The sequence below is a fragment of the Callospermophilus lateralis genome, chromosome 8 (genome assembly GCF_048772815.1).
Source record: "Callospermophilus lateralis isolate mCalLat2 chromosome 8, mCalLat2.hap1, whole genome shotgun sequence".
Lineage (NCBI taxonomy): Eukaryota > Metazoa > Chordata > Mammalia > Rodentia > Sciuridae > Callospermophilus > Callospermophilus lateralis.
In genome coordinates this window covers 86,015,361-86,038,742 of record NC_135312.1, presented here as the reverse complement: position 1 = coordinate 86,038,742, position 23,382 = coordinate 86,015,361, and the positions used below count along the sequence as shown (strand labels likewise).

The following is a 23,382-nucleotide window of genomic DNA, read 5'->3' as shown; positions in this document are numbered from 1 at the left end:
CATTTCCAATTTATTGAAATCTTTCTAAATGCAAATCTGAGCTCCTCTCTGATTCATCACTCTTACGGGAATGACTGGCAGTCCTGCTCTTTACAACAGGATGGTGTGGGGACAAGGGTGCATAACTGACCTAGCAAAGAGAGGGAGAGGAACGCTAGAGGTCTGACGAAGGGAGGCCACAACCGGAGCCTCACCCAGTGGCTGCTGGCTTGATGAGAACACTTTGGGGGGGTGGGGCTTTGTATTTCTGTATAGAGAGGACACCATAACCTTTAGAAAAAGTAAGTGACCAAAAAAAAAAAAAAAAAAAAAAAAAAGCACAATCATAGCAATGACTTGTTATTAAAAGAAGAGGTATATGAGCTAGGGGCAGTGGGTCACGCCTGTAATACCAGCTACCAGGGAGGCTGAGGCAAGAGGATCCAAGTTTGAAGCCAGGCTGAGAAACTATCTAAAATAAAAAGGGCTGAGGGTGTAGCACAGTGGTAGAGTACCACTGGATTCAATACTAGTAACACACACATACACGGGATGTAGGATAGACTCAGCTGAAGCTTTTGCATCAAAATAAATGATGCTATTTATGAAGAACACCAAATCAAATACAAAACTCTCAGGAACTTAAATATATTTTTGCATGATTTGTAAAAGAAATAGTTGGCTTTAAAGATTCTGGTGCAAACAGAACATGGAGTATATCACTAAGCAGCAGCCCTTGGCACATGGCACTGCTGAGGGTCTTCCTTGTATAGGCAGGACACAGAAAGGACTAAAAGGTCAGTAATGAAAAGGACAACATAAAAAAAAATACAAAGTGTGTGCTTTTTACTAGATTGACTCCTTTTGAGGTGAAGAGCCCCTGGGGAGGGCTATGGTAAGATCATCTCTGTGCTCCTAAAAACCTGAGCTAAGTAAGCCAGCTCAGCAGAAGACCCCAAACAATAGCTGTAAGTTAAATTAAATGTGGTCATCATTTGTGACCATTTTATTTTTTGGATGTGTTATATGGACACCCATGTGAAGAGATGGTATTTTCACTGGGAGAAAAGTCAGCTAACTTGGTGTTAAGAGAGTTTTGCACAGTGAGGGTAGATTAGAAGAGTTGATATAAGGTAATGTGATGGGATTTGAGAAACCTGAGGAGCCAGAATGAAGATCAAGAAAGTTTCTCAGAGGAGAGGGCCACTGACCCTAGGGAAGAGGAAGAAACTGTTGGGCTCCAAGTGTGTGCAGAGACATATTACTACCAGAGGCATTCATTACCCATCAACCACCAAGGGTGGGAGGTAGCATTATTCCCATTTTACAGATGAGGGAAACAAAAAAGATTTAAAAGCTGAAGTATATGGCTTAGACAGATGATTTGAAATGCAGATCTATTTGGTACTGAAATCTCTGTTGGGAGATTTCTATGAGGAAGTTGTTTGAAATGTCAGTACAGGATTAAGTTCTAAAAGCTTAGGCAAGTTTCACCTAGTTTAGCCAAGAGCAAATGTTCTGCAGGCTGATGATCTCCTAGGGTCCTCTGCACAGGTCTGTCTATTCCTTGGTAGAGGCAACAGGTCTTTCCAAGTACGGGAGCAGCAAGGGGGCAGCTCATGCCTTCCTTCCGTGTATTTGGAGAACTGCTAATAACTATGGACAGAGCACAGGTCTCACAAGCTATTTTGGAAATGAGGAGAGAGAACAAGAGTGACCAAAGGCAAGACCATGGAGGTGGGTAGTGGTACAGCCATGCTAAGTGGCATGTGCTGTGTCCCTCAGGCATGAAATACTGATGGTTTCTAAGTGGTTAGTGATCAGTTTGTGTTTCAGGAAATATCTCTGGTAGTAATATGGAGGATGAACTGGCAGATAAAAAGTTCCTGAGGCAGAACAATTCTCCAAAGGCTGTGACCATGGTCCCAGTGTGAGCACCTGGTGAGGGCTGTGGAGTGACAAATCAGAGAGGCAAGACCCAAGGAAGGCCTGGAAGGGAAGCACCCCCAGGACCTAGAGACTGACTGGATGTGGGTTCTAGAGGCTAGGATCAAAGGTGACTTCTTTGAAAGGAACTGCTACTCTGAGAAAACACAGACATGCTGCAAGTTCAAAGCGTGACAGAGACCAAGCCTTAATTTGCAAAGCCAGATTCCCTGGGTGAGTGGTCATGTGGATAAAAATAAAAGAATTATAGTAATAAGAAGTGAAATGAATATTATGTATAAACACAAGAGGGAAAATAAGGGTTATTAATAAAGAAACACACTTGACAACAGAAATAGTTAATCAAACAGGTGCCCATGCCATAATTTTAAATAACAACAACAACAAAAATAAAGCAAATGAGTCTTTCTCACCAGCAACAGATAAATCAAGTATATGCATATCATTTCAACTGACAGTCTCTACTGGGAAACAGCTTTGAGCAGGGTTAGTATGGTGCTCCTCAGATCTGCCTTGGGCTTGCTGAGTAGGATGGCATTTTGCTTACTGTTTAGTTTTTATTTTCTTGGTACTGGGAACTGAATTAAACCCAGGAACACTCTACCACTGAGCTACATCTCCAGCCCTTTTTATTTTAAGACAGGGTCTTGGTAAGTTGCCAAGGCTGACTTGAACTTTCGATCCTCCTGTCTCAGTCTACTGAGTTGCTGGGATTTCAGGTGTGTGCCCCCTCTCCTGGCTGCTGTTTGTTCTTTTTTTTTTTAAAAAAAAAAAAAACATACAGATTTGCTACTAGTCAGTAAGAAATGATTGGGAATAAAGAGGGGGAAAGGGATGGAGAAAGAATAAATGGGACAAAAAGGATAGAAAAGATCAAAAGCACACTATATTGCAAATATATAGCCGGTATAAAAACCATCACACTTTTAAAAGCATTAATTCGATTTTGGTGGAGTTTTCCTCTTTCAGGAGCAGTGCTGAATGAAATTGGTATGAGCAAGAAGATTCATAAGCAAATGCCTCTTTTTATAGCTAACGTCAGCAGTAGGACCAGAGAGTCGTTCTTACCATGTTTCAGATGTAGGCAGCTGTCATTCTTGGACCTGTACCTGCAGAAAATTGTGTCTTTAACAAATTTTTATGGAAGAGGGTTCTGTACATTCCAAATACGTAGTAGCTACAACATCATGTGGACTTGTTTGCTTTACTTTTTTGGTTCTTATACCAGCCATTTTTATTTGTACGGTACAAGTAGTGGCCTTATTTTAAATGGAAGAAAAAAGGGAACTAAAATAGGATTTCATTGATGCCGTGAATCAATGCACAAGAAAGATAAACCTTATCATCATGTTTTCTAGTCTTAAAAACCCAAATCACAGCAAAGACTCAAGGGAATGTGAGGTAGTATAATCATCATAAAAAGTTATGTTTTTAAAGAGTTATGCAAATATAAATAAAGCGGAAGTGTTAAAGCAAGAACACAGACAACAGAGGCAAAAGGAAAAAACAAAAAAGGAAAACCAACCACAATTCCCAAACAGGATTCCAGGTGACAGGGCTGGGAAGGAGTTTTTACGTGTACCTTTACGTAGTCACATTTAAAAGAAAGGCCTTTCTAAATATTTCAAGAATTTAAGGAAGAAAAGCAGAGTTAAAGAATGACACAGGACAGTCACAATAAAGCAGCGTGTAGGAAGACGCCCTCCACTTTCACAAGGGTCTGCCAGGAGTGCGAGGGCGACGGGAGAGCCGCGGCACCTACCTGATGCAGACTCCTGCAGCTTCTCCCTCTTCCTCTTCTTCTTCTTACCCTGGAAGAAGAAAGCAGGTGGTCAGGTCATAGCACACTGTGAACACACAGATGAACAGCATATGAAAGTATGAGCAGGCGGCCAAGAGTGGAGCCAACTCATTGTCTTTCCTGGTGTCCAGAAGAGAGTCCGAACGTGCGATGGAGAGAGCCAGTGCTGCATAAATGACTTACCTACAGCTTCAAGTTCACCCCCATCAGCATTGACACTGAGTGGTCTACAGTATGTCCGTCCATCTCTGCTTTGTCTGTCTCTCTCTCTCTTTCTCTCTCCCTGATGTCCTAGGGCTGTGGCCACAGCATACTGTTCAAGGAAGGGCAGCTTCCTGAGCATTCTTGCTCCTGCTAACCATCACACTCAGAACCTACTTCTGGCAGTGCTCAGGATAATTCTGGCTGTGAACTGCATTATACACCTGAAAGACCCCTGGAACTCAGGGCCCTCAGCTCTGTGGCAAAGGTAGGGCATAACCAAGGTCAAGGGTAGAAGAGAGAACCTGAGAAAACTCAGGAGAATTTTAAGACTTACTTCCAGTAACCAAAGACCTGGCATCTTAAGACACACACAATAACAGATATGTGTGCAATTTTAAATACATTCCAAAGTCAACTCAGTGACAAATTTCTAAAAATTATACCCCTCTTTACAGTGGTTTTCTGTTTTTCTTCACCACTACTTTTCCCTACAAAATATAACTCATAAAATAACCAATTTGTATTAGCTATTTTCAATTAACTACCATGGAACACATATCGTATTCAATGTCTCTACCTGTGTCTCCTATAATAATCATATTAATAACAAAAAATAAAACTAAAATTGTACTGAATCTACTGTGTGGCTCTATAAAAGTGCATATATACTATATATTTATTTACCTCAAAATAGTTTTTCTTCTAGTCACCTGGCCATTGTCTTAATCCTTTAGAAAGTTGACTAAAACCTATCCTCATGAGCACTAAGGCCACAATCAGTGACCCTAGAAAATGGCTTATCAAAAGTAACAGAGTCGTCCTTAATATTATTGAAGGTATTCTGGGAGAGAGAATTACTTAAATGGAATGACTTAAGATTTTAAAAGTTGCTATAAGCTTGTTTCCTGTATGGAACCTTCTTCTGCACTTTCTTCTCCAGCTTCCATTTGCTCTTTGACATGCATCCCAAGTGTCATCTCTTGTAGGGAACTTCTCTGCCCTACCCTCTCTCTTTCCGTTTCTGGCAGAGAGCTGTGACTCTTCATCTGAAATGGCCCCTGACCACCCCGAGCTCATGATCATGACCTCCTCACAGGCACTACAGTGGGTTCTGCCCTGGCCGCCCCTGCCCCGACATGGCCACGTAAAGAGCAATCATCTGAGGTTATGCCTCTAATGCCCAAGTAACATCTAAGAGAACCAGCATTTACTGTAGACAAAAAGAACTTAAGTTGTTTGGATGTACTAATGTCAGCTTACACAAAAAACAAAATTCATTTGTGATAAACACAAAAATATTTTGTATTATTACATAAGATATCCAGTACTGGGAAGCCTGGAGCACTGAATTTTAAGTTCTAATAAGATAAACTTTGGCTACTCTCACCCAAGAAAATTTGTGCACTGTTGATTCACGAAAACCTCATTTATTAGCCAAAGCCATAAAAGCAAATTGTAATTGTGAAATATCTGATCCCACAAAATAGGGCATTTTAACATTAAGTCACTGAGATATGTGTTTAATATGATATCAGTGAGGATCAGGATAGCATTCTGGCTCTAAATGCTTTGTTTTTATCTTTTAGATTCTGTTTCTGTATTGTTATTTTAAAAACAATACTGTTAGCTAAAGCATTATCACTTGATTGATTCTGATGACCCTAATAATTGATAGTTTTTTTTTATTCCATAAAAATCATGTGAAAGAAGCTGAGACTTCCCTTCATATGTAAAACAATTTCCTTTAAAAATTATATAGGAAAAAAAAAAAGCTTTAAAGGTAAATTACATTACATTAGCTTTCTTTAAAATACTTTCTTTTTATCCCTGTACAGGGAGAAAAGAATAGAGAGCAAGATGGGGAAAAAGAAGAGGGAGAGAATATGTGTGTTTCTTTTATGTTAAAACTCATTACTTAAGAATCAGAACAAAAATTTAAAGACACTAAACAAGGAATACAAGTCTACACAAATTCACAGCACGGCAAACTCTCAGACAGGCACAGGGGAAGGCCAGCACTCCCCCACTAGGCAAACCACATCGGAAGATGTCCAGGACAGGATTAGAAGACGACACTTTTGCAGCCCTTTAGGGTTGAGTATTGATCTTCCCACTTCAAGGGCATAGAAAAGGCTCTACACAGGGAGATGGTAATTACTGCTCAGAGAACAGCAAGCCCAGTTCAGGGGCAAAAATTCTTCAACTAAGCAGTCTTCTTAAGAAGGCACTGAGAGATGGAGCTAATCCACTCAGGAGGAGGGAAGCTGTGCAGATTCTCAAGTCAGGGAGACCTGGGTGTAAATTACAGCTTAGCCACCTACTACACGGCCTTGGACAAATTACTTAACCTCTCCAACCCCTCATTTCCTCACCTGAAAAATGGAATAATGGTATTTATGCCACTGGACTGTTGTAAGGATTAACGAGTAACAGAAGGAATTCCTGACGATCAGCATATGGTGGTTATTAAAACAACCCAAACAACTCAGTGAGCTGACCGCGCTATTGCTCATAAGTAAAGAACAGTAGGACTCTTGTTTCCTGTGTGGAAGTTGAATCCAATGTTTAAGCTCCAAATCCTACCCAGTCAAGTGACTTTTTCTGCAGAGCACATTATAGAAAGCAAACTAAATGAAGCTGAGACTTCATGCAATCCATTTCCACAAATAAGTTTACATGCTTTTTCAAAAAGCTTTGGACTCTCTTGTGGGATGTATGACCTTAGACATGCATCCTTGTCATCTTCTCTGTGAGAATCAAGCCCCACAGGAGCTTCTGCAGCAGTGACCACCAGTTAAATATATACTGATTAACTATGTCCCTGCTCTTTTCTGAAGAGACAGTTCCATTTACAGTAAGACTGTCCTGGCTGGCATTCCCAACAGTAGCCTCACATGGAACATTCGACTTGCTATAGACTGAATGTCTGTGTTCCCCCCAAACTCACAATCCTAGATCCAAAGTGATAGGATAAGGAAGAGGAGCTTTTGCAGGTGTTTAGGGCACAGACCTCAAGAATGGAATTAGTGCCCATATAAAAGTGACCTGAAGCATTCCTTCACCTCCACCCAGCACAACTATAGCAAGACTATTAGGGCGGCTCTCCCCAGACACGGAACATGCCAGCCTTGGTCTCAGACTCTCCAGCCTCCAGAACTGTGAGCAATACACTCTATTGTTTCCAAGCCACCATCCTATGTGGGGGTACATTAATATGTAAGAACAAATTTTTACACAGTCCTAATTTGTCTGTGGGAAAACAGTCATCTGAAATAAAATGCTTATAAGAATTATAAAATAATATAATCCTTTGAAAAGAAATCTGACAATATGTATAAGAACTTTAAAATGTTTATTCCTTTGCTGGGTACATTGCCCTAGAAATTGAGACAGGAAGATTGCAAGTTTGAGTCCAATCCCAACAATGTAGCCAAGACCCTGTCTCAAAAAAATAAAAAATATAAAAGGACTGGGGATGTAGCTCGGTGGTAAAGTGCTCCAAGTTCAATCACCACTACCAAAATATAAAAAATAAAGTTCAAGATAAGCCTGGGCAACTGGACCCTGTCTCAAAATTTTAAAGATTGCTAAAAAACCAAAAACAAACAAACAAAACAAAAAATTTGGCGTGGCTCAGTGGTAGAGTGCTTGCCTAGCATGAGTGAGGCCTGGGTTCCATCCCAGCACCAGGGGAAAAAAATGGAATCCTTTAACTCAACATTTACACTGCCATGAATCTATCCTACAGAAAATAATAATCCTATATACGGCAGGGAAAAAGCCTATTATGCACAGACATGTTCACTGTAGGATTATTTGTAAGGAAAAAAGCAGCAATTTAAATGTCTGAAAACAGGATAAATGATTATGTAAACTGAGACACTCATTCAGTGGAAAACTGACATCCATAAATGCTATGCCATAAAATAAAAAATGCTTTTTATATATAACAGTGAGAAGCATGACACAAAATATATGTACATACACACACCCACACAAACCCACACACTTATATCCAAGTAAAAAATAAAAACTAAGAAAATATACTAGAGAATAATGTAAGTAGTTATTTCTAACCTTGCTTTACATGGAAAAATCATGGGCTTTTCTTTTTTTTAATCTTTATCATTTTAATGATAAGTTTATATTTTTATTTTTAAAAAGGCACTAGCATCCATAGCAAAAAATATGATCCTTCAAAGCTTTCACAATGCAATATGCCATACAATCTTCATTATAAAATTCATTACCTTCCAACATAAGAAAGAGTATCAGCATTATACACACCCTAAAACACACTCCTTCTCAAGCAGAAGACAGAATGAGTGAATGAGCGCCAGCACAGCCACTGGCGGAGAGAGGGGCTTACATAATTGTCTCTTGCAGACCAGCCGGGATAAAGCTGCATATGTAGCTGTCTTTCTTTCCGCGCTAATTCATAATATTTAGCCTGCTCTTCACGGGACAAGGCATGCCACTGAAACAAAAAGGGGAAGGAGGAAAGAACAGAGATAAGCCAGAGAGCAACAATATATTTCATGTTTCAAACTCTGAGACGCGCTAATATTAACCACTTGAACTTCTATTTATTTCTAAATGGCAGAAGACCAAGTGCCACTCAGATCCACTTGGAGTCTGGTGGCTGCAGTGAAACTCAAGCTTTGGTTTTTCTATCCTGTTCTCCAATATCACATGAAACACATCAAAGTTCATCAAAGTGTTCGAAGTACAGTCATCTCTGTCACCCACCCTTTCTCTTTACCAATATAAATTAAAAGGACTTTCACTGGTGAACCTCAATAGCCGACTTCCCCCTTATTCGTCGTTTGTAGCATATTCTGGTATCCAAGCCCAACTACCATTTATTTAAGAAAAATGTGATAATTTCCAGATGTCTCCTCAGACACACCCTTTCTTCAGACTCTCCCACTCTGTCCTAGGGAAAGTCTGGACCAGAGTCACATGATCCTCTGTATCAGGCAAGACATCAAAAGTCAGCCTGTCTCCATCTCCTCGCTGTCTCCTCACGCTCGCACACACGCCCACTGTCTACTCCGAGAACACTGACAACATTGTGCCTTGCCCAGCACGCTTTGGGCTGTGGGTTTTAGCTTCCTCTGATGGGAGGCAAGAGGCCTCATCTATTTATTTTGCCATCTACAATTTGATTGAGATTGCAGGTTCTAAGATGGAGAATGAAGCTGCTGAAAATCCTACAAACTTCTAATCTTTTTTTCAACATGACTGATATGCTTATATGTCATAAGCAACAAATTTATGTAGGCAAGGCACTGTTTGGGATTCCAAGGGGTGGGCATCTGCATACAGCTTTGCGAACATTTGCACACAGCTTGCCCCAGGTCCCTAGCAAACACCATTAAAGCATTTTCCCTATTTCCCCAGAGGACAGGATCTGCCGGCAGAACCTTCTGAAGAGGAGCGGCTGGGCCCTGGGGCACCCACTGTCAGCGAGGTGAAGCCACAAAGGCAATGGCAGCTGTAAGAGGAGACCTGAACTCTGCCCACACACACCTCGCTGACCAGGGAGCCTGCCGGCCTGCTCTGCCTTGCTCTCAGACAGGAAGCTTCCAGTTTGCTTCCTTCCCATTCATAGCTCTTCTGCTTATTAATTTTAATCTCCCTGATCTTATTTTTTTAAAAAATGGTTTAAAAAAGGGGGGAAGAAAAGGAAGGTATGGGTGGGGTAGGGGAAGGAAAGAAAAGTTGAGGAGAGAAAAAATTCTTTGGGAGGAGGCTTTTTCAAAGTCCTCAACAACCTGGATTCAAGCCTTACAGTATGACTAAAAAGCTTTCCTTCTGAAAAAGAAACACACCTGCTGCCCTGATTTGACGACAGAGCAAGAAGCTGATCTCACAAAACACATGAGAGCGCCTTCCTGCCACACCCACCCCTGTCTCCAGAGCAGAGGCAGCGGGGCCCACCGACAGCACCAGGAGTCCACTTGGTTCGAAAGCCCCTAAGAGCCAGGCCCTCTGTGTTGGACAGAGTGGATGATTTATTCTCTAATTGCTTTAGAAGTGCAGAGTGCAAAGTTAAAAAGCAGGACAGAGTGGGATCTGGTGTGAGCCTGAAGGCAAATCAGGTAATAAGCTTTCAGTTAAAAAAAAAAAAAAAAGAAAGAAAGAAAAATGAAACCTTTGGGGAGGTGGCAGAAAATAAAAAACAATCCTGAAAGAGAAAGTTCCACGAAACACAGATTTTGGCAGCAGCGGACTAAACAAATTCGACCAATCCAGCCCCAGAAAGCATGTCTGGGGCAGGAGTGAAGCCAAGGCAGCTGACAGCTTTTCTAAATCTGAGATGCTGACCTAGAGCTGCAGATTCACAGGAAGCAACGATCAAACTGGACACAATAAAAAAGATCATCTTTTTGATTTTTTTTTTTTTTTTGAGAAAACACTGATCATTGGTATTTATACCATTAGCGCTCTCACTCAATGTGATCTAATAAGACGCAAAGTGTCACCAAAAAGGGGGGAAAAGACAAGAAGTCTTCCATTTTAAATTGGTTCATTCATTTGATGAATATTATTTCCCTACATACCAACATCATTTATTACTGCAATATATTAATAGAGTTTTATATAACTTATGGCAGCTTTATAACTCACTGAGGAAACCTGGGATTGTAAATAAAAATCAACTCCCAAAATACATACTGAGGTTGGGTCTTCTACCCAAACAATCAGCTATTTTTCAGTTAAAGCAAGAAATTCAGGTTGACCAAAAGACCCCAAATAATAAAACAATAAAACATAGGAGAAAGCAGCAGGGCACAAACTAACCTATCTGTCTGCATTTTAAATTGTTTTTAGCTCCCTGATATTTCTATCGCACAAAACCTGCTCACAAATAAAATATAATTTACCAGACAAAAAGTGGGAAATAAAATGTTGTTGACCCTCAGCACCATGTAAAAATAAAGGCATTGTGTTGTGTCCATCTACACCTAAAAAATAAATATTAAAAAAAAAAAATGCTGTTGAGCCAAGTGCAGTGGCACATGCCTGGAATCTCAGTGCTGGGAGGCTGAGGCTGAAGGATCGCAAGTTCAAAGCCAGCCGCAGCAATTTAGAGAGGCACTTAGCAACTCAGTGATACCCTGTCTCTAAATAAAATATAAAAAAGGGGCTAGGATGTGGGTCAGTGGTTAAGTACCCCTGGGTTCTATCTTCAGTATCAAAAAAAAAAAAAAAATGGTGTTGAAGTTCTGCATTGAAAATAAAGTCCAGCACAAATTAGAAAGATGGTCTTTCCTTACAAGAATTTCTGAAACACAATTGACTAAAAATGCTTCTTTTTCTCTTACTCTGTTTACTGAAAAATATAGAGTTAAAGTATTTTTAAAGATCAAAAAATTGTCCAAGTTTGACCACGTTGTGGGGAAAAACACTCATTTAATTTTAAGTCACACAGAATTCTGATAATAAATGTGTGACAAATGGACTTTCTGTAATAGCTTGAAAAGTCTGAGAAGTAATAATTTATTTTAAAATAATAGTTGTCCAATTTTTATTTATAACATGAATTAGGAGAACTCTGATTAATTCATATGAATAAACATTTCTTAGAGATATAGTAAAGATGGATTTTTAAAAATCCAAAGATAAAATATTCTGGGATGGATTTCAGATCACTTTTAAGAATTCCAATCACCCCAGTGTAAAACTTCATGATTTTAAAGCCAGGACTTTAAAGAGATAGCAAGAACGGCCCTGCCAGAGGGGAGTTATGGAAGAATAGAAAACCTGATTTTAATCAAAGAGCTCAGAGGCCTATAAATAGAAACAGGTGTCCAAATCAAAGACAGAGAAAGTCCAAATGACAACCATCCCTTCAGATACAATACTTGGGTCTGGGGATCGTTCAGGGAGCTGAGAAAGTAGCAATTTTTGGAAATGTGCATTAAAAATAGGAAGCATACCTCAGATTATATCCTTACTTATTCTCTTGAGCAGGAAAATAATTCTTACTGGAGGGACAGGGGGCCTTTAACTCAAAGAAGAAAAAAATAAAAATCTGAGCTTTACATGGGCTGAAATACAAATGTTAATCCTTCTTTTCCTTTGGTTTCTTCTTTTAAAAAAGAGGGAAAATGGTCCTCGGCCTTTAGGCTTTTAAGGCGGAGTTCTTCGAAGATGATGGGGAAATGCTCATTTGCTATGAACTGGCTTGGGAAACCATCACAATTATTGTCTTTAGTGTTTAAGATTCCATAGGGAAATAGGACATTCACCTAGGACACCAAAGGAACTATAATCTACCACTGCGGCTCTACCCGGGAAACCCTGGAGCCTGACAGACTGGAAATAGTTGCATTTTAAGGTTATTCAGTGGGAATCGATAATGCAAGAAACCTGCTTCCCTCCTGTTCACATGCACTGCCAGTCTCCTCAACATTCTTTTATGAATGCTCAAATGTGTTAAGTTTGGACAAATCCAGTAAAAATTATCATCAACAAAGGCTAACATGTGATCCTCTCTGCTTCACAAGGGTGGGTGGACTCTCCTCACCTGGATGTTCGATTAATCATTGATTTCTTGAAAAGTTGTGAAAACAAACACATAGGAGTCATAAATTAAGAAGCTACCACACTTACATAAAGAGCATCAACAAATTAAGATGAAGTGTTTCTAAAATTATAGTGTATATACAGTGAAATGTAATTTGAGTTAGATAAACTCAAATTTGTTCCACTGTTCTTCAGACACCCAGTTAAAAACTTTCAATCCTGCAAAAGGTTACTTGGAAGGGCTGCCAAGTCTTTTGGCTAGTAGTTGGCTAAAGGATGTTAGAGCATCTAGCCTAGTTATAACCTACAGGCTCATTCACAACAGAATGAGGGCTAAGGAAAATATCATACCCTGGGTGGAAAAAGGAATGAAAAGCAAAGAAGAAATCTGGAAATCTGACACATTAGCACTTTAAGAATCAGAGAACAATCTTTCTAGAAACAGGTTCACATAAATTCTCCCATTTAAATCTTCACAGTAGAATGGATCTGCTTCTGTCTAGGAAGGAATGGCCATTCTGTGGGCCTAGTCTCCCATGGGTCCTGCTGCTGCTCTCTCCAAGGGCTTGAGCTATCTGTCTCCTGCCACTCAGCACATATGCTGCTCCAGCTGGGGAGTCCCCCCATTTCCACTAACTGCTAGTCATCTCTCAGGTTTCAGATTAAATACGATTTTCTCAGAGGGGCTTTCCCTAGTGCCTGTTGTTCTTTCTCACAGAATCTTGCCAATAATACACTATTTATCACAATTTGAGTTATAGTTTACTAAGTGACTACTTGTCCAATGTCTATATCTTTGTCACAAAACTTTATGCTCCAGAAAGGCAAGGACTGTATCTATTTTATTCAGCAACTGTTACTTAATGCCAAGCATCATGCCTGGCAGATAAACACACTCAATAAATATTTGTTTAAAGAATGACAGTAAAAACAGTTACCTGTTCCAGGAAGTTTCCTGCGTGCCAAGTACCAACTAAGTTATTTATACCACATTATATCACTAAATCCTCCCAAAAGTTATTACTTCCTGAAATGCCTGCTCATTATACAAATACACTCTGTGACTACCTGATATGTAACTAAATTGGGGCCGATTCTACGAAGCCATTCTATGGTCACCATACACATTTATATACCATCCTGCCACTTACCCTTCTGCCGAGGATCTGGTTGATAGCTGCACTTTCCTTTAAGGTACACTCAGCTACAACATTTGCTCTCATTTCTTTCATGTATAACATAAAAGCATTCAGAGGCTTCTTAATGTGAGGTCTTTTTGGCTCCTGCTCCTTTCTCTGTTCATGCTGAGGCTTCCTGAAAGGTGGTTGTGGTGGTGAGTAGAGGAAGAAGGTAGAAGGAATAAGGAAGACAAGAGAGGAGGAGAGAAGCAGAGCATCTGTTCCCACTGCTCAGCTCAGGCTGGGGATCCCCCCACCCCGACCCCCTGCAACACCAGTGCACCATCTACGTGGAACAACAGCCTTGGCTCATTTGATGTAACACTGAGTAGCAAACGACCAAATAAGGAGCTCTTTATCCACTTAGTGACTCTTTGTGAATAAGGACCTTCTGAAGTAGATGTATTGAACACCACAAATGATAATGGACTTGGAATTGTGAAGGTGCTTCACTCAGGGACCTGAGGCTCCATTCCTCTATCACCTCAGAAGCTGAACTCACATACAGGTGATCTTTCCTTTTGTGGGTAGGCTAAGGACCACTTTGAGAAGCTAATCAAAGCTTCTGACCCTACTTCCAAACAAATACATGTCGCCTTTGAATACACCTAAGGGGCTTTGTGGAATATCACACACTGCCTGCCACTAGCATCCGCTCCTCTGCAGACCCTAAAAGAAGATTCAGAAGCACAGAATGGAGATTTCTAACGTCTCCAGGGGAAAGTAATTCAGGCCTGCTCTGACAATGTGCACAACCGTGGAGCAATAGGGCCTCTTGGGCTTGGCAGCTTTCCCCTTGAATTCTATACTCCCAGGGTCTGCAGTCAGGGTCACTGTATTTCCAGAAGGAAGTCCATTCAACCCTTCCCTCTACTTCACTGGTGGGTCAGTGGCTGAGCAGCTCAGGATTCTTCATGCCTGTGTTCTGAATGTCCCTCCATTCTGGGGAAGTCTCCACGATCTTGTAAGGCCTGTGCTCCTTTCCTATTTCACAATCAAATCACAGCGGCGAGCATCAAGCTACTTACTGTCCTCAGCTTCAGAGCCTTCATGGCTATGTTGAAGTTGGAACTGACAGAGAGGGGAAGCCTCAGCAACAGAGAGGGAGCGAGTGTTCAGAGGCTCATCCACAGATGAGCCCAGAAGCCTACTTACACGTGCATTAGGTCACTGTCAGTGTGGGGATGCTCCTGTTTGACCTGAGGCGTTACAATGGCTGGATGAGGGATGCCAGTTGTGTGGGGACCAGGAGGACCAGGAATCATATGATGGGAAAACCTAAAAGAAGGGAAAAGAAGAAGAGTATGTTATGGCTGGCTGCTGTAGCCAAACTAGATGGAACTTCACAACATTCCCCCAACTGTAACGGGCTACATGGCAAAATACATCTTTATGCACAGGAATGTTAAATACAATTATTCAAGTGGGCTGATAATTATTTTTTTCTTCCTGAATTCCCATGGAAAATATTACTATTTTCTGTAACTTTTTTAAACTAATAGCAGAATGTGACATTTTTCTTGGGAGGGCAGTAAGCCATATGATAAGGAAAAAAGTAAATCATTTTTCTTGCAAAGCAATTTTCAAATAAGAATTTTTCTTTTTTCATTCTGTTGTTTTTTATTTGTCCTTTTTTAGTTATACATGACAATAGAATGTATTTTTGACACATCATACATACATGGAGAATAACTTCCCATTCTTGTGGTTGTACATGATGATGTGGAGCTATGCTGGCTGGGTATTCACATATGAACACTGGAAAGTTAGGTCCAATTCATGCTACTATTTGTTTTTCCCATTTCAAATAAGAATTTCAATAACAGAAATTATTAGAAATATGACACTTTGTTAAGATTTAATTTTTAAATGCCATTTAAATTCAGCTAAATACATCACATATTTAAAAAATCTCTGCCTACATTCTTAAGCAAATCATCACATGAAGAGTTTCTCATATTGTTGCTTCTACATTACTATCAGAGGACACAACTGTCAAAAGGGACAGAAAACTTTTTTCTGTACCCTATTTAATAAGGTTTCCATTACTATCATCCAAAATTATCTTCTATGCAGAAATTAAATTATGTTTGGGAGATCTAACTTTATTGAAAACTGAAAAATATTAAGGGAAAGAATTTAATTAAAAGTAAGGACACAGTTCTACATCGAGGTTAAAAACTACACCTGTAAAGGCTTTTTCCTGAGTACACTTTTATGGCATTAAAAAAAAAGTCTTAAAGTAATCACCATCATCCAATACAAAGGAGGGAAACTGCCATGCAAGAAAAATAAAATAGAGCACTCTGAGCAAGCACTTTGAATAAATTTGGATGTTTTAGGATTTTTTGCTTTCCAAACTGTTTTAAAGTACACATCAGATTCCAGAAAAACAATGTTCTCAGGTCTTTCATTGTAACTGGTAAAATTAATTCTTCATCTGGAAAAGAAAAAAGGAACTCTGCTTGAATGTGCGGTATTCCAAAAATAATTTTTTTAAATATTAAGGAGGCATGATAAAATTGCAAATATTTGACCAATATCTGTACTTTTTACAAAAATATACAATACTGGTTATTTGCCTGTAAGAAAACCCTGTCATCAGATAGTGTTAAAAAATGTAAAAATGTACTTTAGGGGGAGAAATATTAACTCCATTCCCCCAGACCAGTCAGCTAAATTTATAATTTACTGATTAATATATATACATGTATACCTATATATGTGAAATATGTATACATATAACACACACATACACATATTTAAAGCTGAAATTCACCAAAGAAACTGCAAATTTCGTACCCATACAAAAAAAAAAATTAAAAATAAAAAAAGCCAGACAGATTCACAACCAGTTAATAGTTTGGCTTCCAGCATGATAATGCTAGCTCCCTTGAAAAAGCCACGTGGAACACACAGATGATACACCACAGGTGTGTACATCAAGCACAGGGCACAGAAGCCATCCTTTCCAGAAGCAAAAGCATTACACAGAGCAGCCTCAAGTGTGGCACGGCAGATCTCACAGAGCTTTGCTTGCACTAACATGTCCACTCAGGGCCTGATTCACACACTAGGACGCACACCCTGGATGGCTGGACAGCCTGGGAGCGCTGTCCTGTCTGTCCCAACAGCCTTGGTCCAGGAAGGCTCTTCTTGGTTATGGGGCATTTTCGAACACCACCATATTAAACGGATACAACTCTCCTCAAAGGAAGCAAATAAAACTTAGACCAAACTAGTTTTTGTCCTCCTCCCTTACCCCACCCCCAGCATATTTTGCATCAAATAGGCTCTTTTCATGTCCACTCTGGGGACATTTCTCATCTCAGGCAGGTGGCCATGAACTCTTTAGGGGGCAGTATTCCCCAGTGTGGCTGGTCCTGCTGGGCACGGCCTGTGGCTCCTACCTTGGGTGGCCCAGACACCTAGTGTGGGAGCCAGGCACACTGCACAGACACGCACCCTCCTACCCGGCGACCCAGAGGCAAGCAGGGCACAGGATGCAAGCACGAGAAGAGCGACTGGCCTCCACCTCCACCTACCTGGACATGGAAGTGTCGACTGACAGTGAGGACGGGTAGGGCTGCCTGAATCCACCCGAGACCGGGTATACAGGCTGACCTTGCCTGAGGTCGAAGAAAGGAGCCCGTCAATGACAAAAAACCAGTTACCAACCAGCAGGAGCGTTTGGTGAGGGGAGGAGGGAGTATTCAAATGAGTCTTATGGGAGGATTACAAACCACTGGATTTCTTCAGATGCTTCCCTTCCTTGCCCTCCACCCAATCAAAGCACCCTTTGCCCTGAAGAGAAGTCTCCCTTCCTCAACTGCAAACCAGCCAGTCAATTATCCTTTTATCACTTCCCCTCTCCCAGCCCAGTTAATGCTTGGAAAAAGTTGGAATTTAATAAATGCTTATTGAATATAACATGACCCAGAGAATGGTGAAATAAAAAAATTCCTTCAGAGAAGCAGTTTAATGATTTTTTTTATCAGAATCTTTGAGAATTCCAAAGAAGGGAATAAAGGAGGACATCACATTTTTTTTATTTTAATAAGAGTGAATAAACATTCCAGAAACACTGCACCGTTTCCCCTTTGAATACCTGTGTTAAAGTCAAGAAATAAAAGATCATCAAAATATTTTGCTCCACCCTAAGAATTCCATCTGTCCCTGTGTTCTTCCTGAATCTCACACTTTTCATTTACACAGTCTTTATTTCCAGCTGCCAGTGATGCCACTTGGCACAGGATTATTGCCCTAAGTAGCTAAGTTCGGAACAGCTGATCTAGGCTTAGAAGCATACGTATCATCAATTAGAAGGAGTTATTAACCAAAAGGTTCAATACTAAAGAGAGATAGGGAGGAAGGGCGAGAGCAAGCAAGCCGACACTTCCTTGGCAGGGTGGCCCTCTCTTGGTAAAGAAGAGAGAATGTCAGCATGTCCAGGCAGGGAGACAGAGGCCATAGGACATGGTTGTGGTGACAGCAGGCTGATGGAGAAAGGAGAGAAACCTCTGCTGAAGCTGCAGCACTGTTCCCATGGAGGGCGGAGGGAAGGCTGAGAGGGCTTGGGACGGGAGGGAAAGCTGTGTGCTAAGGAGAAAGTCATCAAGATAGTCGATGTCACACACCTTTCTTCCCTCAATACATTTCCCTTTACCTTTATGGTCTAAGATATCTGAAGGGAATGGTAAGAATGTTTTAAGAAATTAATACCACAAAAGAGCATTAGTATTTGGAATCTAAACAAAATAAAGCCCCCAATTTAGGTTTTGTTCCTCTCAACTGAAGTTGGATGTTTATTTTATTAACATTCAAAAGATGTTTTTATTTTGTTGAATTTCTCTCTACTTAGTGCCACTTGCCAAATTAGAAGCAAAGGTGGATACTCAGTGTCTAAATTCATGTTTCAAAAAGACAAGTTGTTCATTAAGGAAAAAAAAAAAAAAAAAAAACTAGAAAGCCACACTTAAGAACTAACTTTATATAGGCATAGCAAATGCCCAAAGCCACAAATTGAATCCATAAAACTGTAAGCTTCAAAGCAATTGCTACACAGTCATTTTCTACACATATTAGCAAGCCGATTGAATTCCTTTCAAAGTCTGCACGTTTTTTAATCTTTTAAATTGAAATGAAATAAAGTTAGCACCTTGCTTGTTGTAAATTTCCTCAACTCCACAAATGTTCCCATTCACAAAGCTAATTTCCGTGAATGAAAAGTGGGAGAAGATGTGTTCAAAGTCTGGCTGAAGGTTGCAGGGAGGATCTTACCAGCCAAGAGGTGGGGTGATCTGGCCAACACCGCCCGGAGACAGCGGGTAGAAGGTGGGGATGTCAGGAGCTGGCGGGTGTCTGGACATGCCTGGGAACAGGACAACACAGAGGTGTCATTTTCAGACTCACGGCACATGTGACCAGAAGAGCAATAGAAAGCATTAAGAAGTTTTATGCCATTAATACTTATAATCTAGAAACAGCATTTATTAATCAGAGCCAATGAATGCAAGTCAGCTTCTGAACTTTTCTCCAGATTTCAACATGATTTCAACATTTCTCCAGATTCAGTATGTCTTGAATTCCTAAAGGAATAAATGTGCTGCCAGGAAAGCAGTCATCCAAAGAGACTTTTAAATAATTTATTTTGCCCTCATTATTTCACTTTGCTTAAGAAAATGGCAGGCAATTGTTTTTGTGTAGAATGGAAAATGACGCCCTTCACAAGTAGATGGCCTGCCATGGGCTCAAGGATTAGGTAAATTGCCACTTTCATATTTTCACTGGTTCCCTTATGGACACACAGATTTGGGGAATGTGATACCTCAGAGGATCAGAGATTAATTAGGAATCATCTTCAGCCCCATAATGGTCACACTTGATATGATTCATTTGGTCTCTGTCTGCCACTTCAGCTCCCTCTAAGCTCTTCATCAAGTTGAGTCCTCTGCGCTCCAAGGTCAGGCTGTTCTGGATTAGTTGTATTCCACAGAAAAGGAGAGTGCCACCAAACTGTTTCTCACACTCACACTCCCTGGAGCGCACTGTCCTAGGGCTGTGCAAACCACCTAACCATTACACCTAATCCTGGTCCCAAATGACAACCCTTTGTTTATACCTGACCTTAGGTTCAGAAAAAAAGAAAAAATTCAGACAGGACAAGACAAATGTATAAAATGTAAAATGTAAAGTTTAATATATTTGGGTGCAGTGATTCTGAAGAGAGCCATTTAAGTCGCTTCACACAGCTAATCATAGCTTTAAAAGGTCATGTTCATAGTATAAACATGTATTTCAAGCTTCAACACCAGGCAACTATAAATATACTGGCTGATATGTAAAATCAGGTGAACAGCATGAAGATGCTCTTTAAATATTCTGGTTTTTTTTTTTTTTTTTTTTTTTTTTTTTACTACTTAGGATGCCTATGAATTTCATTTGGATCTTGAAAGAAACTGAAGGCCTTGAATATATGGCAATGACTTAAGAAGTGCCGCCTTCAAAGTTTATGTTAATTTGACTTTGAAGTTATAACAAACTATCTCTCCATTCAAACAGAAAGTAGGTAGGGAGGAGAAAGGTCTTCATTTCTCTCAACAGAGTGCTTACATGAGATCAGCTCACGTTTTGCTGTTTTTACAAGTGTTATCTCAAATCTCCCTTTTATAAACAATATATTTTTGCTAGAAATACTGATCCTTTTGATCCCAGTGGACCCCAAATTTTATACCCTGACATTTCTTTCTTTAAGTCTGGGAAGTTTTAGGTGGCAGGGTGGTTCTGAAAGAGCCTGATGTGGTGCTTCATGATGCCTCAGGATCGCTGGGGAAGTTTTTTCACTTGCTGCTTTCCTCATTCTGAGATCCAGAAATCCCCAAACCTCTGCAGGGTTTTTTCAGGTTTGAAAAAACAAAAGAAAAAACAACATAGCTAGACCAACTCAATAGAACGTTAGAAACTTAGTTGGAATCTGAGTATTTTATTACAGTAACTTGGAAATCAATGCTTGAAGTCATAAATGATATACTTCAACCCTATTATTTTGCAGTAGAATTAAGGTCTTAGGGGGCTAAGCCACTGTTCATGTTTGGGTTCATATAAAGTAGGTGTTGTGCTGGGCTTCTGACTGTCACAAGGACGTGAAGAGGTGAGCTGCTTGCAATCACTTTCGTCTCCACATGAGTCTATACTCCAGCTCTGCTTGGGTTCTGTGCAAAAATGATTCAGCAGAACAGAAATACAAACTAGTTGGATTTGGTTTGCTGCTGGAAGGAAGGAGGAACGAACCACTCTTTATGTAGCACCTGCAGCATTTTAGGTCTCTCATATGGTAAGTTGACCCTGTCTATTGAAATCATACTTATCTTTCAAATGTCCCTCTGCCAGGAAATCTTCTCAACTTTTATAAGTAGGTACATGATGTGGCTCTTCTAAATGGCTTGTGGTCCCACTAAGATCCTTTTCCCAAAAGATTCCTACAAGTGTATGCCTTATGCCTCTCCTCCGACTGCCCTGCAGTCGAAGATATAGTTCCTGTCATGTGCTCACCTAGTGTTCACGGAGCACTCACTGTGTGTGCTGAAGGATACACTCAGCAGAGCCTTAAAGATTTTTAAGCTTTTATAAGTAACTCTACATAAATGTAAATGAAATGATTCTGGAGTCAGACTGTGTAGATATGCCAGTCACTGGCTACACGTGTTTGAGGAAGTTATTTGTTTTTGAATACTCAAATGATAATAGTAGAGAGGTTGTTGTAAAGGATAAATGCATTAACACAGGTCCTGCAGCACAGTGCCCAGCACAAGTATAAATGCTATGTGACTGTTGTTATATATAAGGATAAAATGGATAACACAAAGATATAAGCAGTATTTTGTAAAAAGCTCTTTCCTTTTAACATTTCAACCATACTTGACTACGAGTTAGACAAATAAGTGGTATGAACTTTCTTTCCCTTTCCTACATACACACAAAGGGAGTGAGGGAGGGAGAGGAGGAGAAAAGGGCAGAAACTAATGTGGTCTCCAATAGGAAATGAAACTGAACTTATTTTATTTTTTTACAAATGAGAATGGGTATCAAAGACAAACCATTTATATTTACTGAATAACTCTGCCTAGGGTAAGAATAAGGACATGCTACTCTTTAGGGTTCCCCAGTCCCCCTTAGATCAAAGTTGATTTGCCTACTCTGAACAAAGACATCAGCAACTCTGGGCCTCGGTACCATCATGTTTTAATCAGCTGAACTACACAATAGACCCAAAAGGGAGGCAGCAGGAAAGAAAGAAACCAAGAGGCCTACTGAGCTTATTTTTTTGGCAATAAAAATACTCAAATGGGATTATATAAACTCAATATCATGTAAATGAATGCTTCCCAAACCAGAGTTTACATCCCCAGAGGTACATGATGATGAGGTACGTGAAGCCCAGGACAAACATGTAATTAAAAACAGGATCTTCATATTAAAATAAAAACGAAGAGTGTAAGGAAGAAAAATAAAATCACAACATTTTTCAAACAACAAAGACTAAAGAAACTACGCAGAGAACTTCTGGTCCATTCTCTGTAGGTCTGCAGTTTGTTAAGGAAAAAAAAAGTTTAAGAAGCAATGATATAAATTACAATTAGGCAGAACAAGATAGGAGGGCAGTTGAGATGAAAACAGAAGAGAAAAATATAAATGTAATTAGTAGCCAGTCATAAACCTGTCTTTTTTAAAAAAGTGAACTGTCTTAGAATTCTCCAGAGAAAAACTAATAAACCATGACGTGTTATTCTCTTAAATAAGTTAATGTTTCAAAGTGCTTTGAACAGGACCTAGGACATAGTAAGCACTATTTAATTGTTAAATAAATAAATACAGTGAAATAAAACACACTGTGAGATTCTCTTTGCTAGTTCTGAGTTGAGGCTTTTGTATCTAGGTCTGTCCTCCACATATTTATGCTTCCTAGATGTATGTTCCAACTCAGTCCCTGGCCTGGGGTTGTGACCCACATGTTTAAATATGCCTGCCTGTGTCAAGTCTCCCCAAAGACATCTCAAAGACACTTCAACTCACCATGACCAAGATCATATTACTGATCTTCCCTCTCAAAGTCAGTCTTCCTTCTAAAATCCCTTAATTCTCCTCCTCACTATAGACCCACAGGCCTGTCTTTTTTTTTTTTTTTTTTAATTTTCATTGTTGGTTGTTCAAAACATTACATAGTTCTTGACATATCATATTTCACACTTTGATTCAAGTGGGTTATGAACTCCCATTTTTACCCCGTATACAGATTACAGAATCACATCGGTTACACATTCACTGTTTTACATATTGCCATACTAGTGTCTGTTGTATTCTTCTCAGGCCTGTCTTTTTGAAGGTTTGTATTCTTGGAAGCTGTTAATAAAAGGAAGCAGGTGGAGAAAGGACTGGGAAGGAGAATTGGAACAGGCAGACCTAGAAATGTCCACACAGGTGATTTTGGTAGCTGGGCTCTTTATTTGAGTTCAAGTGCAACAGTAACAAGTCTTCAACTAAGTGCTGTGGTCTAAGGACAGAGAAACTGAAAGTGAAGGGTTTCATCTAGATACAGTAATAGTGGTAGAAAGGACAACTGGCTACTGAATACTTTTTTTTACACATTTTGAATGTTGTTGCCCACAACAGGGCAGAACCTGGGCGGACACACAGGTGAAATGCAGGTGGAGAAAAATTTTACCCCTTCATATTCTGTTT

At 39.9% G+C, this 23,382-nt stretch overlaps 1 protein-coding gene across 3 annotated transcripts in view; it reads right to left on the bottom strand.

Annotated features, from left to right (window-relative positions):
• Lef1 (lymphoid enhancer binding factor 1) overlaps positions 1-23,382 on the bottom strand; it is a 115,703-nt gene that overhangs the window by 12,152 nt on the left and 80,169 nt on the right. For 2 of the 3 annotated variants that reach the window (XR_013092167.2, XM_076864676.2), the window contains exons 5-11: positions 18,925-19,015; positions 17,190-17,273; positions 14,800-14,922; positions 13,618-13,780; positions 8,301-8,408; positions 3,689-3,737; positions 2,995-3,035 (exon numbers count right to left, since the gene is read on the bottom strand). Coding sequence is in view for 2 of the 3 variants with exons in the window: in XM_076864676.2 (XP_076720791.1) it covers positions 3,001-3,035; positions 3,689-3,737; positions 8,301-8,408; positions 13,618-13,780; positions 14,800-14,922; positions 17,190-17,273; positions 18,925-19,015 (653 nt within the window). In the remaining variant the exon portion in view is untranslated. The remainder of the gene's footprint in view (positions 1-2,994; positions 3,036-3,688; positions 3,738-8,300; positions 8,409-13,617; positions 13,781-14,799; positions 14,923-17,189; positions 17,274-18,924; positions 19,016-23,382) is intronic. The other variant, XM_076864675.2, reaches the window with a different exon arrangement.